Here is an 18,209-nt window from a genome sequence, read left to right as displayed (position 1 = left end):
ACCGTGAGGCAGACAAAGAGGCAGAGACAGAGAGGTAGAGACACAGAGAGAGAGGCAGAGAGAGAGAGAGGGAGGGGCAGGCAGAGAGAGAGAGAGACAGAGAGAGAGGTAGAGACAGAGAGGCAGAGGCAGAGAGAGGCAGAGGCAGAGAGAGAGGCAGAGACAGAGAGAGAGGCAGAGACAGAGAGAGAGGCAGAGACAGAGAGAGGCAGAGACCGTGAGGCAGACAAAGAGGCAGAGACAGAGAGGTAGAGACACAGAGAGAGAGAGGCAGAGACAGAGAGAGGCAGAGAGAGAGAGAGAGGCAGAGAGAGAGAGAGGCAGAGACAGAGGCAGAGACCGAGAGGTAGAGACAGAGAGGTAGAGACAGAGAGAGAGAGGCAGAGACTGAGAGGCAGAGACAGAGAGAGAGCCAGAGACAGAGAGAGAGGCAGACAAAGAGGCAAAGACAGAGAGGTAGAGACACAGAGAGAGAGGCAGAGAGAGAGAGAGGCAGAGGCAGAGAGAGAGAGGCAGAGAGAGAGGCAGATACCGTGAGGCAGACAAAGAGGCAGAGACACAGAGAGGTAGAGACACAGAAAGAGAGAGAGGCAGAGAGAGAGAGGCAGAGAGAGAGAGGCAGAGAGAGAGAGAGGCAGAGGCAGAAAGAGAGAGAGAGAGAGAGAAAGAGAGGCAGAGACCGAGAGCGAGGTAGAGCCAGAGAGGTAGAGACAGAGAGAGAGGTCAGAGAGAGAGGTAGAGGCAGAGAGAGAGAAAAAAAGAGGCAGAGAGAGAGAGGCAGAGAGAGAGAGAGGCAGTGAGAGAGAGAGAGGCAGAGACAGAGAGAGAGGTAGAGACAGAGGTAGAGACAGAGAGGTAGAGACAGAGAGAGAGGTTGAGAGAGAGAGAGGTAGAGGCAGAGAGAGGCAGAGGCAGAGAGAGAGAGAGAGAAAGAGAGAGAGGCAGAGACAGACAGAGAGAGAGGCAGAGACAGACAGAGAGAAAGGCAGAGACAGACAGAGAGGCAGAGATAGAGAGGCAGAGACCAAGAGGCAGAGACCGAGAGAGAGGTAGAGACAGAGAGAGAGGTAGAGACAGAGAGAGAGGTAGAGACGAGAGGTAGAGACAGAGAGAGAGGTTGAGAGAGAGGCAGAGACAGATAGAGAGAGAGGCAGAGACAGACAGAGAGAGAGAGAGACAGAGAGAGAGGCAGAGACAGACAGAGAGAGAGAGAGACAGAGAGAGATCACCATCCTCACTGTCATCATCACTGTTATCATCATCATCACCACTACCACAATAATCATATAATATATCGCCTGAAACATCACACACACACTACAATAAGGACACTAGCGCTGCACTTCTCAACCGTGGCGTTAAAGTCCCAGAGAGTCCTCGCTATCCTCATAAGTCATTGTCCACATAACCCTGAGATTTTCCCGGGGCCAATATTAGCCGGGCCATAAAACGTTACGCTGTATTCTGCCAGCGCCCCGTATGCTGAGCAGGAGGCCTGGAATTCATACAACCACATTATAATATTTCAATAAGAACCTCACATAAATTCAATATAGCAATACTGCTGACACATGCAGCCGTATTGATTCAATCTCTGGGCTCGGAGACAGATGGCCTGGGAGAGAGAGGATGAAGTGATGCAACCACAGAGTGCTGGGTAGATGGATACAGACATGGAGCCAGTGGGTTAAAGGCCATTAAGGTGAATGGGGGAAGACGATAGCCAATTGTGTTGAGAGTTCCGGGAATGATTGACAGGTGGAGGGGTTGTTAAGGAGATTTTTCTCCCGCCCTAGCAACCACTGTCGATAGAGAGGCACCTTTGATAATCTACTTCAGACCTCAGTAAAAAACATTGGTGCCAGTCAGTAGAAAAGGCTTCTCTCGGGGCTGAGAAGCTGGTGGGTGTGAAGGGTTTTTGCTCCAGCCTAGCACTAGCACACATTAAAAAAAAGATATTTAGAAAAAAAAAATCACATATTTAGAAAAAAAAAAGATATATAAATAATAAACCTATTGCTCCTGGCGAGCCTTCAGTTGTTTTCTACTGCCGGTCCCCGTAAGGAAACGTTTTCCATCAAAGTGATTCATTCACAGTTAATCAGCGTTTGTTTTTCAGCTTGGTTTTCTTCTGTTTTCTTCCCTCCCTCCATCCCTCCTAGGTCTCACCATTCTTAATTAAGGCGCTCGTTCGCCACAAATATTCATTTTTAATGCTCCAGTCCCTTGGAATGGAGAGCTAAGCATCCTGGAAAAGGGCCCAAAATACACATACAAAAATCCCCTGTCTGAAGTGTTCTTTTATTTAATGCTTTGGTTCACAGTTCAATTCACTTAATATAGATTCAGTCACCCCCCCGAACATCTCCGGGAGAAAACTTAAATATTTGCTTAGACGCAATAAAAGTGACAACGGTCTGCTCGGATGATGAAAAAAAGATGAGATTTATATATACTTGAGTGGTGTCTTTGGGAAGCAGGGCGGAGGAGGTTGTTTGCAGCCAAACTTAATGAAGTCATGGGTTGGGATGATATGGGAACGGGATGTGAGGCGTGGCTAATGTGTAGGTGGAGGAGATAGCCGCCCTAGCGTCTCGGTTTCACAGATGGATCAGGTCAGGGTGAACTCAAAAACATCCAGATGGATCAGGTCAGGGTGAACTCAAAAACATCCAGATGGATCAGGTCAGGGTGAACTCAAAAACATCCAGATGGATCAGGTCAGGGTGAACTCAAAAACATCCAGATGGATCAGGTCAGGGTGAACTCAAAAACATCCAGATGGATCTGGTCAGGGTGAACTCAAAAACATCCAGATGGATCTGGTCAGGGTGAACTCAAAAACATCCAGATGGATCAGGTCAGGGTGAACTCAAAAACATCCAGATGGATCAGGTCAGGGTGAACTCAAAAACATCCAGATGGATCAGGTCAGGGTGAACTCAAAAACATCCAGATGGATCTGGTCAGGGTGAACTCAAAAACATCCAGATGGATCTGGTCAGGGTGAACTCAAAAACATCCAGATGGATCTGGTCAGGGTGAACTCAAAAACATCCAGATGGATCAGGTCAGGGTGAACTCAAAAACATCCAGATGGATCAGGTCAGGGTGAACTCAAAAACATCCAGATGGATCAGGTCAGGGTGAACTCAAAAACATCCAGATGGATCAGGTCAGGGTGAACTCAAAAACATCCAGATGGATCAGGTCAGGGTGAACTCAAAAACATCCAGATGGATCTGGTCTGGGTGAACTCAAAAACATCCAGATGGAACTTCATTAGACTTAAACATTGAAGTAAACCATATTTCTAAGGGGTCAAGAGAAGAAGGTCCTCAGGGCTCTGAACATCCTTTTCTGACTTTCTGTTAGGCTGCTGTGGTGAAGTTCCACCAAACCACAGATACGGGGTCAGATATTGTTTCGTCTCCCTCATAGTTAAGGTTCAGATTGGGGTTAATATAATCTGATCCTAGGTTAGTGGCAACGTCTACTTCAAGCATCCCCCTCTGGAACTGCTTGGGTACACCATTTTGGAGCGAAAGTCTAGTCACTCTGAGGGATTGCTTCAGCCATTTTGGCGCAATCTAATGCCACAGTTTAAGTTCCTGGATACGAAAGTCCACTTCTAGGAATTGGTGCTCTTGAATGGCAGTTGGAGATCTCCTTTTGACCCAAGGGAGAACGACTGCCCCCTCTTATTGAAGCCACGGAAGTTCAAGGCTGACCGCGGTACTGCAGGAATTGTTAGTAGAAAACAGGCCCCCCATTATAGTGAATGGAAAATGGTATCTTTCTGGTCAATCTTCCTGTAAATAAAAATGTTTTTAGAAGGCATTCATGGTACCTCTAATTGGTTCTAATATACCAGCTATATGTCCTGGTATATTTTAAAATAGCACATAGAAGAAGTTAGAAGGATAACTGACTTAATAAATGGTAGCCTGCAGTACCCTGGGTGGCCTTCAACTGGAGTTCCTCAATGAGAGGGGACAGCACTGAGCTAGCCTGCAGTACCCTGGGTGGCCTTCAACTGGAGTTCCTCAATGAGAGGGGACAGCACTGAGCTAGCCTGCAGTACCCTGGGTGGCCTTCAACTGGAGTTCCTCAATGAGAGAGGACAGCACTGAGCTTGCCTGCAGTACCCTGGGTGGCCTTCAACTGGAGTTCCTCAATGACAGGGGGCAGCACTGAGCTAGCCTGCAGTAACCTGGGTGGCCTTCAACTGGAGTTCCTCAATGAGAGGGGGCAGCACTGAGCTAGCCTGCAGTACCCTGGGTGGCCTTCAACTGGAGTTCCTCAATGAGAGAGGACAGCACTGAGCTTGCCTGCAGTACCCTGGGTGGCCTTCAACTGGAGTTCCTCAATGACAGGGGGCAGCACTGAGCTAGCCTGCAGTAACCTGGGTGGCCTTCAACTGGATTTCCTCAATGAGAGGGGGCAGCACTGAGCTAGCCTGCAGTACCCTGGGTGGCCTTCAACTGGAGTTCCTCAATGAGAGAGGGCAGCACTGAGCTAGCCTGCAGTACCCTGGGTGGCCTTCAACTGGATTTCCTCAATGAGAGGGGGCAGCACTGAGCTAGCCTGCAACGTAGCTTCCTGGAGTATCTCAAACTGCTCATAGACTGACAAATGGACTTTGTTTAGTCACCAACATCTCTCATTATCCGGGATCCTCAAGAGCAGTTCTTGGGCTCCGAGCAGATACAATTTAATCTAGTTTAGTCCTGTTTGGTTCCCATTCATCAATTGATAAATTCTTTCAATATACTCTTCCAGGATTGGGCCATTTTTTATAATGTTATTATCCTGTCTGGTAGCCAACTGCCTGCAGCCAAAAATACAACAAAAAAATGACTGTGGGCAGAGAGACGGGCTGTACGAATACAGACCAGCCTGGTTTGTGGAGTACCTTTCTGTTCACATAGAAAGAGAGATAGATGTTAAGAGAGATAGATGTTAAGAGAGAGATGTTAAGAGAGAGATGGTAAGAGAGAGATGGTAAGAGAGAGAGAGAGAGAGAGAGAGAGAGAGAGAGAGAGAGAGAGAGAGAGAGAGAGAGAGAGAACCTACCCACTTCTGGGAAAATTCTAAACAAACAACAACACAGAGTTATCTATCCAAAACGGAGATGTATGGATAAACCACTTCTCTAATCTTTTTGGCTCTATAACAAAGAACGAACAGAAAAAACATATACATGATCAAATACAAATCTTAGAATCAACTACCAAAACCTACTGGATTCTATAATTACATTGAATGAACTACAGAACAAAATACAAACCCTCCAACCCAAAAAGGCCTGTGGTGTTGATGGTATCCTAAATGAAATTATAAAATATACAGACCACAAATTCTAATTGGCTATACTTAAACTCTTTAACATCATCCTTAGCTCTGGCATCTTCCCCAATACAACACTGTATATAGACATAATGACATTTGACATGTCTTTATTCTTTTGGAACTTTGTAGTGTAATGTTTACTGTCATTTTTGTATTGCTTATTTCACTTTTGTTTATTATCTATTTCACTTGCTTTGGCAATGTAAACATACACTTCCCATGCCAATAAAGCCCTTAATTTGAAATTGAATTGAGAGAGAGGTGGTAAGAGAAAGAGAGGGGGGAGGTGAGAGAAAGAGAGGGGGGAGGGGAGAGAAAGAGAGGGGGGAGGGGAGAGAAAGAGAGGGGGAGAGAAAGAGAGGGGGGAGGTGAGAGAAAGAGAGGGGGAGAGAAAGAGAGGGGGAGGTGAGAGAAAGAGAGGGGAGGTGAGAGAAAGAGAGGGGGGCGGTGAGAGAAAGAGAGGGGGGGCGGTGAGAGAAAGAGAGGGGGCGGTGAGAGAAAGAGAGGGGGAGGTGAGAGAAAGAGGGGGAGGTGGAGAGAAAGAGAGGGGGCGGTGAGAGAAAGAGAGAGGGGGCGGTGAGAGAAAGAGAGGGGGCGGTGAGAGAAAGAGAGGGGGCGGTGAGAGAAAGAGAGGGGGCGGTGAGAGAAAGAGAGGGGGGCGGTGAGAGAAAGAGAGGGGGCGGTGAGAGAAAGAGAGGGGGGTGGTGAGAGAAAGAGAGGGGGGTGAGAGGGAGGTGAGAGAAAGGGAAGGGGAGGTAAGAGAAAGAGAGGGGGGCGGTGAGAGAAAGAGAGGGGGGCGGTGAGAGAAAGAGAGGGGGCGGTGAGAGAAAGAGAGGGGGCGGTGAGAGAAAGAGAGGGGGGGTGGTGAGAGAAAGAGAGGGGGGCGGTGAGAGAAAGAGAGGGGGCGGTGAGAGAAAGAGAGGGGGGCGGTGAGAGAAAGAGAGGGGGGGTGGTGAGAGAAAGAGAGGGGGGGCGGTGAGAGAAAGAGAGGGGGCGGTGAGAGAAAGAGAGGGGGGCGGTGAGAGAAAGAGAGGGGGGCGGTGAGAGAAAGAGAGGGGGCGGTAGAGAGAAAGAGAGGGGGCGGTGAGAGAAAGAGAGAGGGGCGGTGAGAGAAAGAGAGGGGGGCGGTGAGAGAAAGAGAGGGGGTGGTGAGAGAAAGAGAGGGGGGGTGAGAGAAAGAGAGGGGGGCGGTGAGAGAAAGAGAGGGGGGGTGAGAGGGAGGTGAGAGAAAGGGAAGGGGAGGTAAGAGAAAGAGAGGGGGGAGGTGAGAGAAAGAGAGGGGGGCGGTGAGAGAAAGAGAGGGGGGTGGTGAGAGAAAGAGAGGGGGGGTGAGAGAAAGAGAGGGGGGCGGTGAGAGAAAGAGAGGGGGGGTGAGAGGGAGGTGAGAGAAAGGGAAGGGGAGGTAAGAGAAAGAGAGGGGGGAGGTGAGAGAAAGAGCGAAAGGTAAAAGAGAGAGAAGGGGGATAGATAGTAAGAGAGAGAAACAGAGAAAAGCAGACAGGATTGTAAGAGGTCTATTTGTGGGTTATCTGTGTGGAATGTGAATGGGCTTCTCTCTCTCTCTTCTCTCCCCTCTCTCTGTGTCCTCAAACAGCTCCAGCCACCCATGAGCTTTTCTGCACAGTCTGAACCGACTGGCCAACCGCATCGGTCGCTTTTATTACCCAAACAACCCTGGTCTCTCTCCCTCTCATTATCTCTCTCTCCAAAGGGTTTTGAGCCCGGCCAGAGATGAAGGGAGAGTGGATGGGCCAGATGAGGGGAGAGTGGATGGGCCAGATGGTGGGAGAGTGGATGGGCCAGATAAAGGGAGAGTGGATGGGCCAGATGAAGGGAGAGTGGATGGGCCAGATAAAGGGAGAGTGGACGGGCCAGATAAAGGGAGAGTGGATGGGCCAGAGATGAAGGGAGAGTGGATGGGCCAGATAAAGGGAGAGTGGATGGGCCAGAGATGAAGGGAGAGTGGACGGGCCAGATAAAGGGAGAGTGGACGGGCCAGATAAAGGGAGAGTGGATGGGCCAGAGATGAAGGGAGAGTGGACGGGCCAGATAAAGGGAGAGTGGACGGGCCAGATAAAGGGAGAGTGGACGGGCAGGATAAAGGGAGAGTGGACGGGCCAGATGAAGGGAGAGTGGATGGGCCAGATAAAGGGAGAGTGGATGGGCCAGATAAGGGGAGAGTGGATGGGCCAGATGAGGGGAGAGTGGATGGGCCAGATAAAGGGAGAGTGGACGGGACAGATAAAGGGAGAGTGGATGGGCCAGAGATGAAGGGAGAGTGGATGGGCCAGATAAAGGGAGAGTGGATGGGCCAGAGATGAAGGGAGAGTGGATGGGCCAGATAAAGGGAGAGTGGACGGGACAGATAAAGGGAGAGTGGATGGGCCAGAGATGAAGGGAGAGTGGATGGGCCAGATAAAGGGAGAGTGGATGGGCCAGAGATGAAGGGAGAGTGGATGGGCCAGAGATGAAGGGAGAGTGGATGGGCCAGATAAAGGGAGAGTGGATGGGCCAGATGAAGGGAGAGTGGATGGACCAGATGAAGGAGGGAGAGGAGAGACAGAGGGGGAAGAGAATGCAGAAAGGACATCCAGTAGTCTGTCAACAGGATCATTTCATGCAAATGTAGCTTTTAGTTTGGAAATCAAGGCACCGTTTTTTTCTCTCCTCCCTCTCCACTAAATGTTTTTCTCTCTGTTTTTTTTAATTTCACACTCCAATGCACAACCATAAATGATGACCGGGAAATCTTTCTGGAAAAACACCCTGTTGTTTTCGAGCACTATTTTTAGTTGCCTTTCGACAACAATAATATTTTCCCAGTAAATAAGCACAGTAACAACAACCGATGCTTACGGGTTGGATGGAACATATCTGTGTGAAATAGCTTCCCTTTGTAGTCTGAAAAATCTGTTGGAACTAAACTGCTCCAGACACTGATAAACACACACACACACTCTCACACACACACACACACACACACACACACAGAGTTTTGTTCTTCTATGCTCGTGGGGACCTAAAATTGATTTCCATTCAAAATCCTATTTTCCCTAAGCCCTAAACCTAACACTAAACCTAACACTTGTTAGGATCTAAATGAACCTATTAAAACTCACGGGCGCTTAATAAAGCTCAAACCAAGTTTATTCACCCATTGGGTCGATACAGCTGAGTAAGACAAAAGACATTCACACAAGCACTGATATTTAACCCTTTCTCCTATGCCGAGGTTGCTCCTACACATCTGAACAGCCAATGCATCTCTGTTGCTAGACCGAACCTTAATGATATCTGTTCTTCCTCACTTCATCTGACCTGACCTCTGCCCCAAAGTGCTCACTCCTCCCCAAGTCACGGCTGTCATGTTGACTCGTACCAGACTGTGTTTTCTCCTCCCATAGCATCCCTAATGGCTAACATATCCGGACAGAATGTAAACGTTATACATTCCCCTCTCTCCCTCAGTGACATGAATAAGTATATTTCATATTCTCAGAACCCAACACACCTAATCCTAACCCTAATTGCAACCCTAATTGCAACCCTAATTGCAACCCTAACGCTAAACCTAACACCTGAGCTTAAAATAGCCTTTGTCCTCAAGGGGACATGGGAAATTTCCCCATGATGGCGAATTTTCCTTATTTGTGACTCGTTTCAGGAAACTAGGCGTATGTCCCACGTCACTACTTCACAGGAGCAGCATTTCAACATAAACATGTTTTTGGGCAGAAATGCCTTCTGGAACATGTGAACTTTCATGCGCCTTAATAACAAACTTGTATTCCATCCATAAATATGAATCAAATTGTTAAATTATGAGCCTAGTTGGTTTAGCCATGGAAAAAGTCAGGAACCTTCCCACTAGCCATGATTGGCTGAGATAATGGATGGGCTGGACATGCCAGGAGATGAGTTTGGATTGGTCTGCCATGTAGCATGCGTCTGTCTATAACGTGAGCTGTTCAGTATGTGTTGACAGTCCTTTCTACCACACCATTTTTGAAAGATATAATGTTAGCCATTGAGAACTACAAACGTTTTGCTACTTTTCTCAACATTGATGCCCTGAATTTAGCAGGCGCTATCGACAGATCAGAAGGAGTGATGGGCTACTTTCTGCAAACGCCACGGTCAATGCGAACCGAGTGACTTGACACAACGCTGGCCAAACAAGATGTAGCTACAAACAAAACGGAGTTAAATGGTTCCAATCTGCCCTGAAGCGTTCATCCATGTATACTGGTAAGAGTCTAGTGACATTTTCCAGATATAACTTTCTAATTTTGTCAGGAAGACATTTTTATTGCAAGTTAAAGCATACTGTTAGTTAGCTAGCAAACGTTAGCTTGCTGGCTCGCTAGCTAACGTTACGTGTATGATCTGTGAAATATTATTTGAATCAGAAATCAATTTGCATTGCTAGTTATAGCCTAACGTTAGCTAGTTAACAATGAAACTAATTTGTTAGCATTAGCTACCTACAGACAGATTCATACTACAGTTACGACAATGTTTGTATCGGTAGTAGTCTGAGTTGGGGTTATGCCGGTTCATTGTTTAGCTAGCTAGCTACATATCTAAACAAAAGACTCCACTTCGGACGGATTATTACAGGACCCATCAAGTTAACAGGTGTGTCTGGGGGTGATTACAACCATCTATTGTATTTCATGAACATGTGTACATGTCTAGACCCATCCACTTACAGTAGCTAGATGTGGCTGGGGGTGATTACAGCCATCTATTGTATTTCATGAACATGTGTACATGTCCACGTACAGTAGCTAGATGTGGCTGGGGGGAGGTTATAGCAATTTAGACAAGCGTGTCAGGTGAGCATCATCTAATAATGAGAAAATATTTATCAAATATTTTTATCTGACACTTTCTGTTTTTGATATTGCTACTATGCAAGTACTATAACTGTACTGTTTCCACCATCTGTATCCGGTGCATGTGACACATAAACTTATTTGATATAGCATGTGTTTACCACATAGCCGCACATGTGAATCCTTAAAGAGATGGGTGGGGCTAAAGCTTAAGCGGGTGTGAACGATGCTGAATGGGCGTAGACTAAGAAGAGCTCACCACTAGGTGTACCAGAACATTCAAGGGTCATTTTCTCAAAAGTGAGTTTACAAGTTGATCAACTTTCAAAGCAGAATGACTTTCCCATTGTTCCTCAGATGCAGTGTATGATGTACCATTTTCTAGTCTCCACTTTTATCCAATGTAAAAAACACAATTTCAAATTGTGCTATGTTAGACCAAATCGAGGAGCATGGTCACATTTTGCTATCCTTGTGGGGACTTTGGGGAATATAGGTCCCCACAAGGACAGAAGAACCAACCCACCCCCACAGCCTCTCTCTGATACAGTCCACCATCTTCTCACTCTGTTCACACCCCACAAATGAGACATAATGTGTTGTTTAACAATTTATAGCCTATTAGAAATTATCTCTTCCTCTTAATTGTCATTCCACAATGCTCCTTTCATTCTGATTTCTCTGTCTGTCTGCCTCTCTCTCTCTCTCTGTCTGCCTCTCTCTCTCTCTCTCTCTCTCTGTCTGCCCCTCTCTCTCTCTGTCTGCCTCTCTCTCTCTCTCTCTCCCTCTCTCTGTCTGCCTCTCTCTCTCTCTCTCTCTGCCTGCCTCTCTCTCTCTCTCTCTGCCTGCCTCTCTCTCTCTCTCTGCCTGCCTCTCTCTCTCTCTCTCTGCCTGCCTCTCTCTCTCTCTCTCTGCCTGCCTCTCTCTCTCTCTCTCTGCCTCTCTCTCTCTCTCTGCCTCTCTCTCTCTCTCTCTCTGCCTCTCTCTCTCTCTCTCTCTGCCTCTCTCTGCCTGCCTCTCTCTCTCTCTCTGCCTCTCTCTCTCTCTCTCTCTATCTGCCTCTCTCTCTATCTGCCTCTCCCTCTCTCTCTCTCTCTCCGTCTGCCTCTCTCTCTGCCTCTCTCTCTGCCTCTCTCTCTGCCTCTCTCTCTGCCTCTCTGCCTGACTCTCTCTCTCTCTCTGCCTGCCTCTCTCTCTCTCTCTGCCTGCCTCTCTCTCTCTCTCTGCCTGCCCTCTCTCTCTCTCTCTGCCTGCCCCTCTCTCTCTCTCTGCCTGCCCCTCTCTCTCTCTCTGCCTGCCCCTCTCTCTCTGCCTGCCCCTCTCTCTCTGCCTGCCCCCCTCTCTCTGCCTGCCCCCCTCTCTCTGCCTGCCCCCCTCTCTCTGCCTGCCCCTCTCTCTCTGTCTGCCCCTCTCTCTCTGCCTGCCTCTCTCTCTCTGCCTGCCTCTCTCTCTCTGCCTGCCTCTCTCTCTCTGCCTGCCTCTCTCTCTCTCTCTCTGCCTGCCTCTCTCTCTCTCTGCCTGCCTCCCTCTCTCTCTCTGTGCCTCCCTCTCTCTCTCTGTGCCTCCCTCTCTCTCTCTCTGTGCCTCCCTCTCTCTCTCTCTGCCGGCCTCTCTCTCTCTCTCTGCCGGCCTCTCTCTCACTCTGCCGGCCTCTCTCTCACTCTGCCGGCCTCTCTCTCTCTCTCTGTCTGCCTCTCTCTCTCTCTCTGCCTGCCTCTCTCTCTCTCTCTGCCTGCCTCTCTCTCTCTCTCTGCCTGCCTCTCTCTCTGCCTGCCTCTCTCTCTCTCTCTCTCTCTCTCTCTCTCTCTCTGCCTGCCTCTCTCTCTCTCTCTCTCTCTCTCTGCCTGCCTCTCTCTCTCTCTGCCTGCCTCTCTCTCTCTCTATGCCTGCCCTCTCTCTCTGCCTGCTCTCTCTCTCTCTCTCTCTCTCTGCCTGCCTCTCTCTCTCTCTCTCTGCCTGCCTCTCTCTCTCTCTCTCTCTGCCTGCCTCTCTCTCTCTCTGCCTGCCTCTCTCTCTCTCTGCCTGCCTCTCTCTCTCTCTCTCTGCCTGCCTCTCTCTCTCTCTCTCTCTGCCTGCCTCTCTCTCTCTCTCTCTGCCTGCCTCTCTCTCTCTGCCTGTGTGAAAACCGACTCTTCAAGAGGAGAAGCTATTTTTCTTCTAATCCTCTAACTGTGTGTCAAGCTCTAGCTCACTTTCTCAGAAACCCGACTATAGGAGACTGTCTGTCCATCTCTTAATGTGCCATTCCAATGTTACATCCATCTATTCTACAACGTAATGCTGTTTTGCTTTTCTGACTGTTGGGAGAAACAGATATTATACTGCGTGCTCACGCGCACGCACACACATCCAAAGAAACCCTTCTCCAGGGTGGGGCTTAGAGCGCCATAGACGGCTTTAACACTGATCTGAGACCAGAATAGACGAGGGCACTACAGACTGGAGATCAAGAGTAGGAGCAATAAGAGCAGTACTCAGATCAGACCTAACAACCTTATGGTTACCACCTATCTGACAGTGCTTATGGTATAGGGCTTTATTTACATTTCTCCACCTATGACACGTGTGTGTGTGTGTGTGTGTGTGTGTGTGTGTGTGTGTGTGTGTGTGTGTGTGTGTGTGTGTGTGTGTGTGTGTGTGTGACTCATTCTGACCAAATCTCAACACTTTTTGCTACAGTCGAACAGCGTTAACAATTTCACCACAGTGTGAAAGCCTATTATCCTCTTCGTTATAGTGGTGCTAATTAAAAAGACTGTGGCTAATTCAATGACTGTACAGGGTTACGGTTTCATAGAGTGGTCAGGTCTGATACTCAGAAGTTCCAACTTGAATTCACACATGGAGCTCAATGAGAGACGTCTCTGTCCCGTCTTTCACTGGGGAAAACAAGTCGCTTCATTTCTAGACGTGGCGACGTATACAGGAGAGGGGGATGAGAGGAGGGATGAGAGGAGAGATGAGAGGAGAGATGAGAGGAGGGATGAGAGGAGAGATGAGAGGAGGGATGAGAGGAGGGATGAGAGGAGAGATGAGAGGAGAGATGAGAGGAGGGATGAGAGGAGGGATAAGGGATGAGAGGAGGGATGAGAGGAGGGATGAGAGGAGGGATGAGAGGAGAGATGAGAGGAGGGATGAGAGGAGAGATGAGAGGAGAGATGAGAGGAGAGATGAGAGGAGGGATGAGAGGAGGGATGAGAGGAGGGATGAGAGATGAGAGGAGGGATGAGAGGAGGGATGAGAGGAGAGATGAGAGGAGGGATGAGAGATGAGAGGAGGGATGAGAGGAGAGATGAGATGAGTGGAGGGATGAGAGGAGGGATGAGAGGAGAGATGAGAGGAGAGATGAGATGAGGAGAGATGAGAGGAGAGATGAGAGGAGGGATGAGAGGAGGGATGAGAGGAGAGATGAGAGGAGAGATGAGAGCCAATACCCAACATTAACAAAACATTAAGAACACCTTCCTAATATTGAGCATGAACCCCCTTTCACCCTCATAACGGCCTCAGTTCTTCAGAGCATGAACCCCCTTTCACCCTCAGAACGGCCTCAGTTCTTCAGAGTATGAACCCCCTTTCACCCTCAGAACGGCCTCAGTTCTTCAGAGCATGGACTCTACAAGGTGTTGAAAGCGTTCCACAGGGATGCTGGCCCATGTTGACTCCAATGCTTCCCACAGTTGTGTCAAGTTGGCTGGATGTCCTTTGGGTGGTGGACCGTTCTTAATACACACGGGAAACTGTTGAGTGTGAAAAACCCAGCAGCATTGTAGTTCATGACACAAACTGCTGCACCCGGCACCTACTACCATACCTGGTTCAAAGACACTTAAATCTTTTGTCTTGCCTATTCACCCTCTGAATGGTACACATACACAATCCATGTCTCAATTGTTTTAAGGCTAAAGAATTCCTTCTTTAACCCCTCTCCTCCCTATCGTCTACACTGATTGAAGTGGATTTGACAAGTGACATCAATAAGGGATCATAGCTTTCACCTGGTCAGTCTATGTCATGGACACAGCAGGTGTTCCTAATGTTTTGTCCACTCAGTGTTTATAGCCCCAGAAAAACAGGAATCAGGATGTAGAGGTGGAGGTGGATGTAGAGGTGGACAGACTCACCACTTGGCCGTTCTGGGGGTTCTTGTGTGCGTAAGGTGGACCGCGGATGTGGTTCCACATCTGGCCTGATGTCATGGCAAACACCACACACTGAGGAGGGAGGGAGAGAGAGAGGGATGGGTAGAGAGGGAGAGAGAGAGAGGGATGGGTAGAGAGGGAGAGAGAGAGAGGGATGGGTAGAGAGGGAGAGAGAGAGAGGGATGGGTAGAGAGGGAGAGTGAGGGGGAGAGAGAAAGAGGGAGGGAGAGTGAGGGAGAGAGATGGACAGACAGACAGACAGAGACAGACAGAGAGAAACAGAGAGACAGAGAGACAGGGAAACAGAGAGAAGTTTAAAAGTTACAGAAGCAACAGATAGAAATTACTATACACTCATCAACACTCCTGCTGCTATTTCTTCACAGTCACACTCAGAGACAGAGAAAGCGAGAGAGACAGCAGAGAGACAGAGAGAGAGAGAGAAAGAGAGAGAGAGAGAGAAGACAGAAGTAGAGACAGAGAGAGGCTGCACACCCACATCGATCCATCTCGCCACGCCAACAGAGCAGAGGAGAGGTAAAAACCACATTGAACCTGACCTCCGTGACTTGCCCGCTGCTCCCCTTACGATCAATACTCTCTGTGGCTTCCTCAGCCTTTTCCCTGTCTCTTAACATACGGGATAACAACCCTCTCTGTCAACACATAGGACACTGGTCCACTCTGCCTCGTACTGCCCTCACTATCAATAAGAGCATTGCTGTTGATGAAGATGGACCAGCATGCTGGTTCATGCTCACTGATTGTAGTTGACAAAAAACAGAAGAAATGCAGAATTTACATTATATTGTTTCACATACTTAATTTGAGCCTGTTTGAATTATTTAGTGGACTATAATGGACATTTCTGTAAGGGTTGAAACATTTTTCATGAGGGAAATCAAGTCTGATATTTCAGAGTGGAAATTACAAACATCAGAAGCCTTTTTAAACCTCAAATACACTACAAGTTTTATACTTCCTGCAACAGGGTGATCAGATGAAGATCCTGAGACCTGTATGGACCTTATAGACGGCCTTATAGACTGCCTTATAGACTATATATAAATAACTATGGTATTGCACCACCCCTAGGTGGTCAGAACGTGTGGTGTAGGCAGCTTCATCAATAGCTTGTTAACGTAAGTGTTCTAACAAACCATTATGTGGAACACTTAGGAAAGACAGTATCACGCTGTGAGAAGCGTTCATAGGAACATTCTGCTTACCTACTTCAGGGATGTTGTGCTCTCACCAGTCCATTGTGTGTGTGAATGTGTGTGCCTGTCCGCATATGCATACATGCTGGTATGTGTGTGTGATTGAGCTGATGTGTGTGTGTGTGTGTGTGTGCTCCTCTCTCACCAGTGCGGCCATGGCCCAGCCAGTCTTGTTGTATATGAACTCCAGGTTGTTCCTGCGGAGGTAGAGCAGCCCTCCTACCAGGGACACCAGCAGGGCCAGGGCTATGGTGCCAGAGTAGTTAGGGGGGCGGAACACACGGATCTGGAGGAGGAGAGGAGGGGGAGGGAAGGAGAGGAGGAGGAGGGAGGGAGGGAGGGAGGGAGGGAGGGAGGGAGGGAGGGAGGAGGGAGGGAGGGAGGGAGGGAGGGAGGGAGGGAGGGAGGGAGAGAGACCCAGTGAAAGGAGGGAGGGAGACCCAGTGAAAGGAGGTGAGGTAGAGGGAGGGAGGGAGGGAGACCCAGTGAAAGGAGGTGAGGTAGAGGGAGGGAGGGAGACCCAGTGAAAGGAGGTGAGGTAGAGGGAGGGAGGGAGACCCAGTGAAAGGAGGTGAGGTAGAGGGAGGGAGGGAGACCCAGTGAAAGGAGGTGAGGTAGAGGGAGGGAGGGAGACCCAGTGAAAGGAGGTGAGGTAGAGGGAGGGAGACCCAGTGAAAGGAGGTGAGGTAGAGGGAGGGAGACCCAGTGAAAGGAGGTGAGGTAGAGGGAGGGAGGGAGGGAGACCCAGTGAAAGGAGGTGAGGTAGAGGGAGGGAGGGAGACCCAGTGAAAGGAGGTGAGGTAGAGGGAGGGAGGGAGACCCAGTGAAAGGAGGTGAGGTAGAGGGAGGGAGACCCAGTGAAAGGAGGTGAGGTAGAGGGAGGGAGGGAGGGAGACCCAGTGAAAGGAGGTGAGGTAGAGGGAGGGAGACGGTTAGTTTTCATCTGATCAAAGAAAACTATTTTAGAATGATATAGCTCAATACAATGTAACTTCACCTAGTTGAATAACACAAGGGTTCATGTCAGTGAGATGTTATTTGGGCACAGTGGGGCATTAGGTTGAAGGCTACAATAGAGGCATATCAAGTATAATGATATGATATTACTGGGGAATAGCATATCCACAGTAATGAAAAGATACGTCACATTCCCATTCAAACAAAGAGATGTACATGTGGAGCGATAGTAGGCCAGGGTTGTATTCATTAGGACATACTGTTGAAAAACTTTTTGGAAACAGAAAACGATAATGAGCATTTCATGTTGGACAAGTTCAGGTAGTCCCCTCACTGTTTCAGTCCGGTTTTTTTTCTTCAGTTTGAACACAACCCAGATCTGAGTCTTCTTGTTGGTCGATCGCCGGCCTTGCCTTCTAATGCTATTGGATTAGCTCAAATAAAGGGAACCACATACCCCATAATTCAGACTGCTTGTGGACTGAGTGTTTGTGCGTGTTAGAGCATTGGGCCAGTAACCGAAAGGTTGCTCGTTTGAATACCCGAGCCGAATATGTGAAAAATCTGTTGATGTGCCCTTGAGCAAGGCACTTAACCCTAATATGCTCCAGGGGCGTTGCACCACAACGGCTGACCCTGTAAAACAACACATTTCACTGTACCTATCCAGTGTATGTGACAATAAAACATTACAAAGTGTCCCAGTCGCATTCTGTCCACTGTCAACCGCCGTTTTTCAAATCCGCAGGACGACGGAGAATCCAAAGGATTAATGGACGACTGGTGGAGACGTCGCCCCGTAATGGAGGACGGTGGCTTTAAAAAAAAGGAGCTCCTCGGAGCCTTAATGGACGCCATGGAACTAATAAAGGATAACAGTTTCTAACCTCATTGGAATTCTCAGAGAGCAGTGGGCCATATAGAAAGCACTGGATACCACAGCCATTCAACCCACACAAGTGGCTCAGGTAGTGCAGCTCATCCAGGATGGCACATCAATGCGAGCTGTGGCAAGAAGGTTTGCTGTGTCTGTCAGCGTAGTGTCCAGAGCATGGAGGCGCTACCAGGAGACAGGCCAGTACATCAGGAGACGTGGAGGAGGCCGTAGGAGGGCAACAACCCAGCAGCAGGACCGCTACCTCCGCCTTTGTGCAAGGAGGAGCAGGAGAAGCACTGCCAGAGCCCTGCAAAATGACCTCCAGCAGGCCACAAATGTGCATGTGTCTGCTCAAACGGTCAGAAACAGACTCCATGAGGGTGGTATGAGGGCCCGACATCCACAGGTGGGGGTTGTGCTTACAGCCCAACACCGTGCAGGACGTTTGGCATTTGCCAGAGAACACCAAGATTGGCAAATTCGCCGCTGGCGCCCTGTGCTCTTCACAGATGAAAGCAGGTTCACACTGAGCACGTGACAGACGTGACAGAGTCTGGAGACGCCGTGGAGAACGTTCTGCTGCCTGCAACATCCTCCAGCATGACCGGTTTGGTGGTGGGTCAGTCATGGTGTGGGGTAGCATTTCTTTGGGGGGCCGCACAGCCCTCCATGTGCTCGCCAGAGGTAGCCTGACTGCCATTAGGTACCGAGATGAGATCCTCAGACCCCTAGTGAGACCATATGCTGGTGCGGTTGGCCCTGGGTTCCTCCTAATGCAAGACAATGCTTGACCTCATGTGGCTGGAGTGTGTCAGCAGTTCCT

General features: G+C 49.0%; 1 protein-coding gene across 1 annotated transcript in view; it reads right to left on the bottom strand.

The window, feature by feature from the left end:
* The window catches only part of tusc3 (tumor suppressor candidate 3), a 101,365-nt gene that overhangs the window by 28,806 nt on the left and 54,350 nt on the right, over window positions 1-18,209 (bottom strand). The window contains exons 5-6 of the mRNA XM_045722924.1: window positions 15,698-15,838; window positions 14,315-14,404 (exon numbers count right to left, since the gene is read on the bottom strand). Coding sequence (XP_045578880.1) covers window positions 14,315-14,404; window positions 15,698-15,838 — 231 coding nt within the window. The remainder of the gene's footprint in view (window positions 1-14,314; window positions 14,405-15,697; window positions 15,839-18,209) is intronic.

This window comes from Salmo salar, chromosome ssa08 (genome assembly GCF_905237065.1).
Source record: "Salmo salar chromosome ssa08, Ssal_v3.1, whole genome shotgun sequence".
In the NCBI taxonomy this organism is placed as follows: Eukaryota; Metazoa; Chordata; class Actinopteri; order Salmoniformes; family Salmonidae; genus Salmo; species Salmo salar.
Note: the sequence above shows the minus strand (reverse complement) of the source record. Positions and strands in the feature narration are given on the sequence as shown.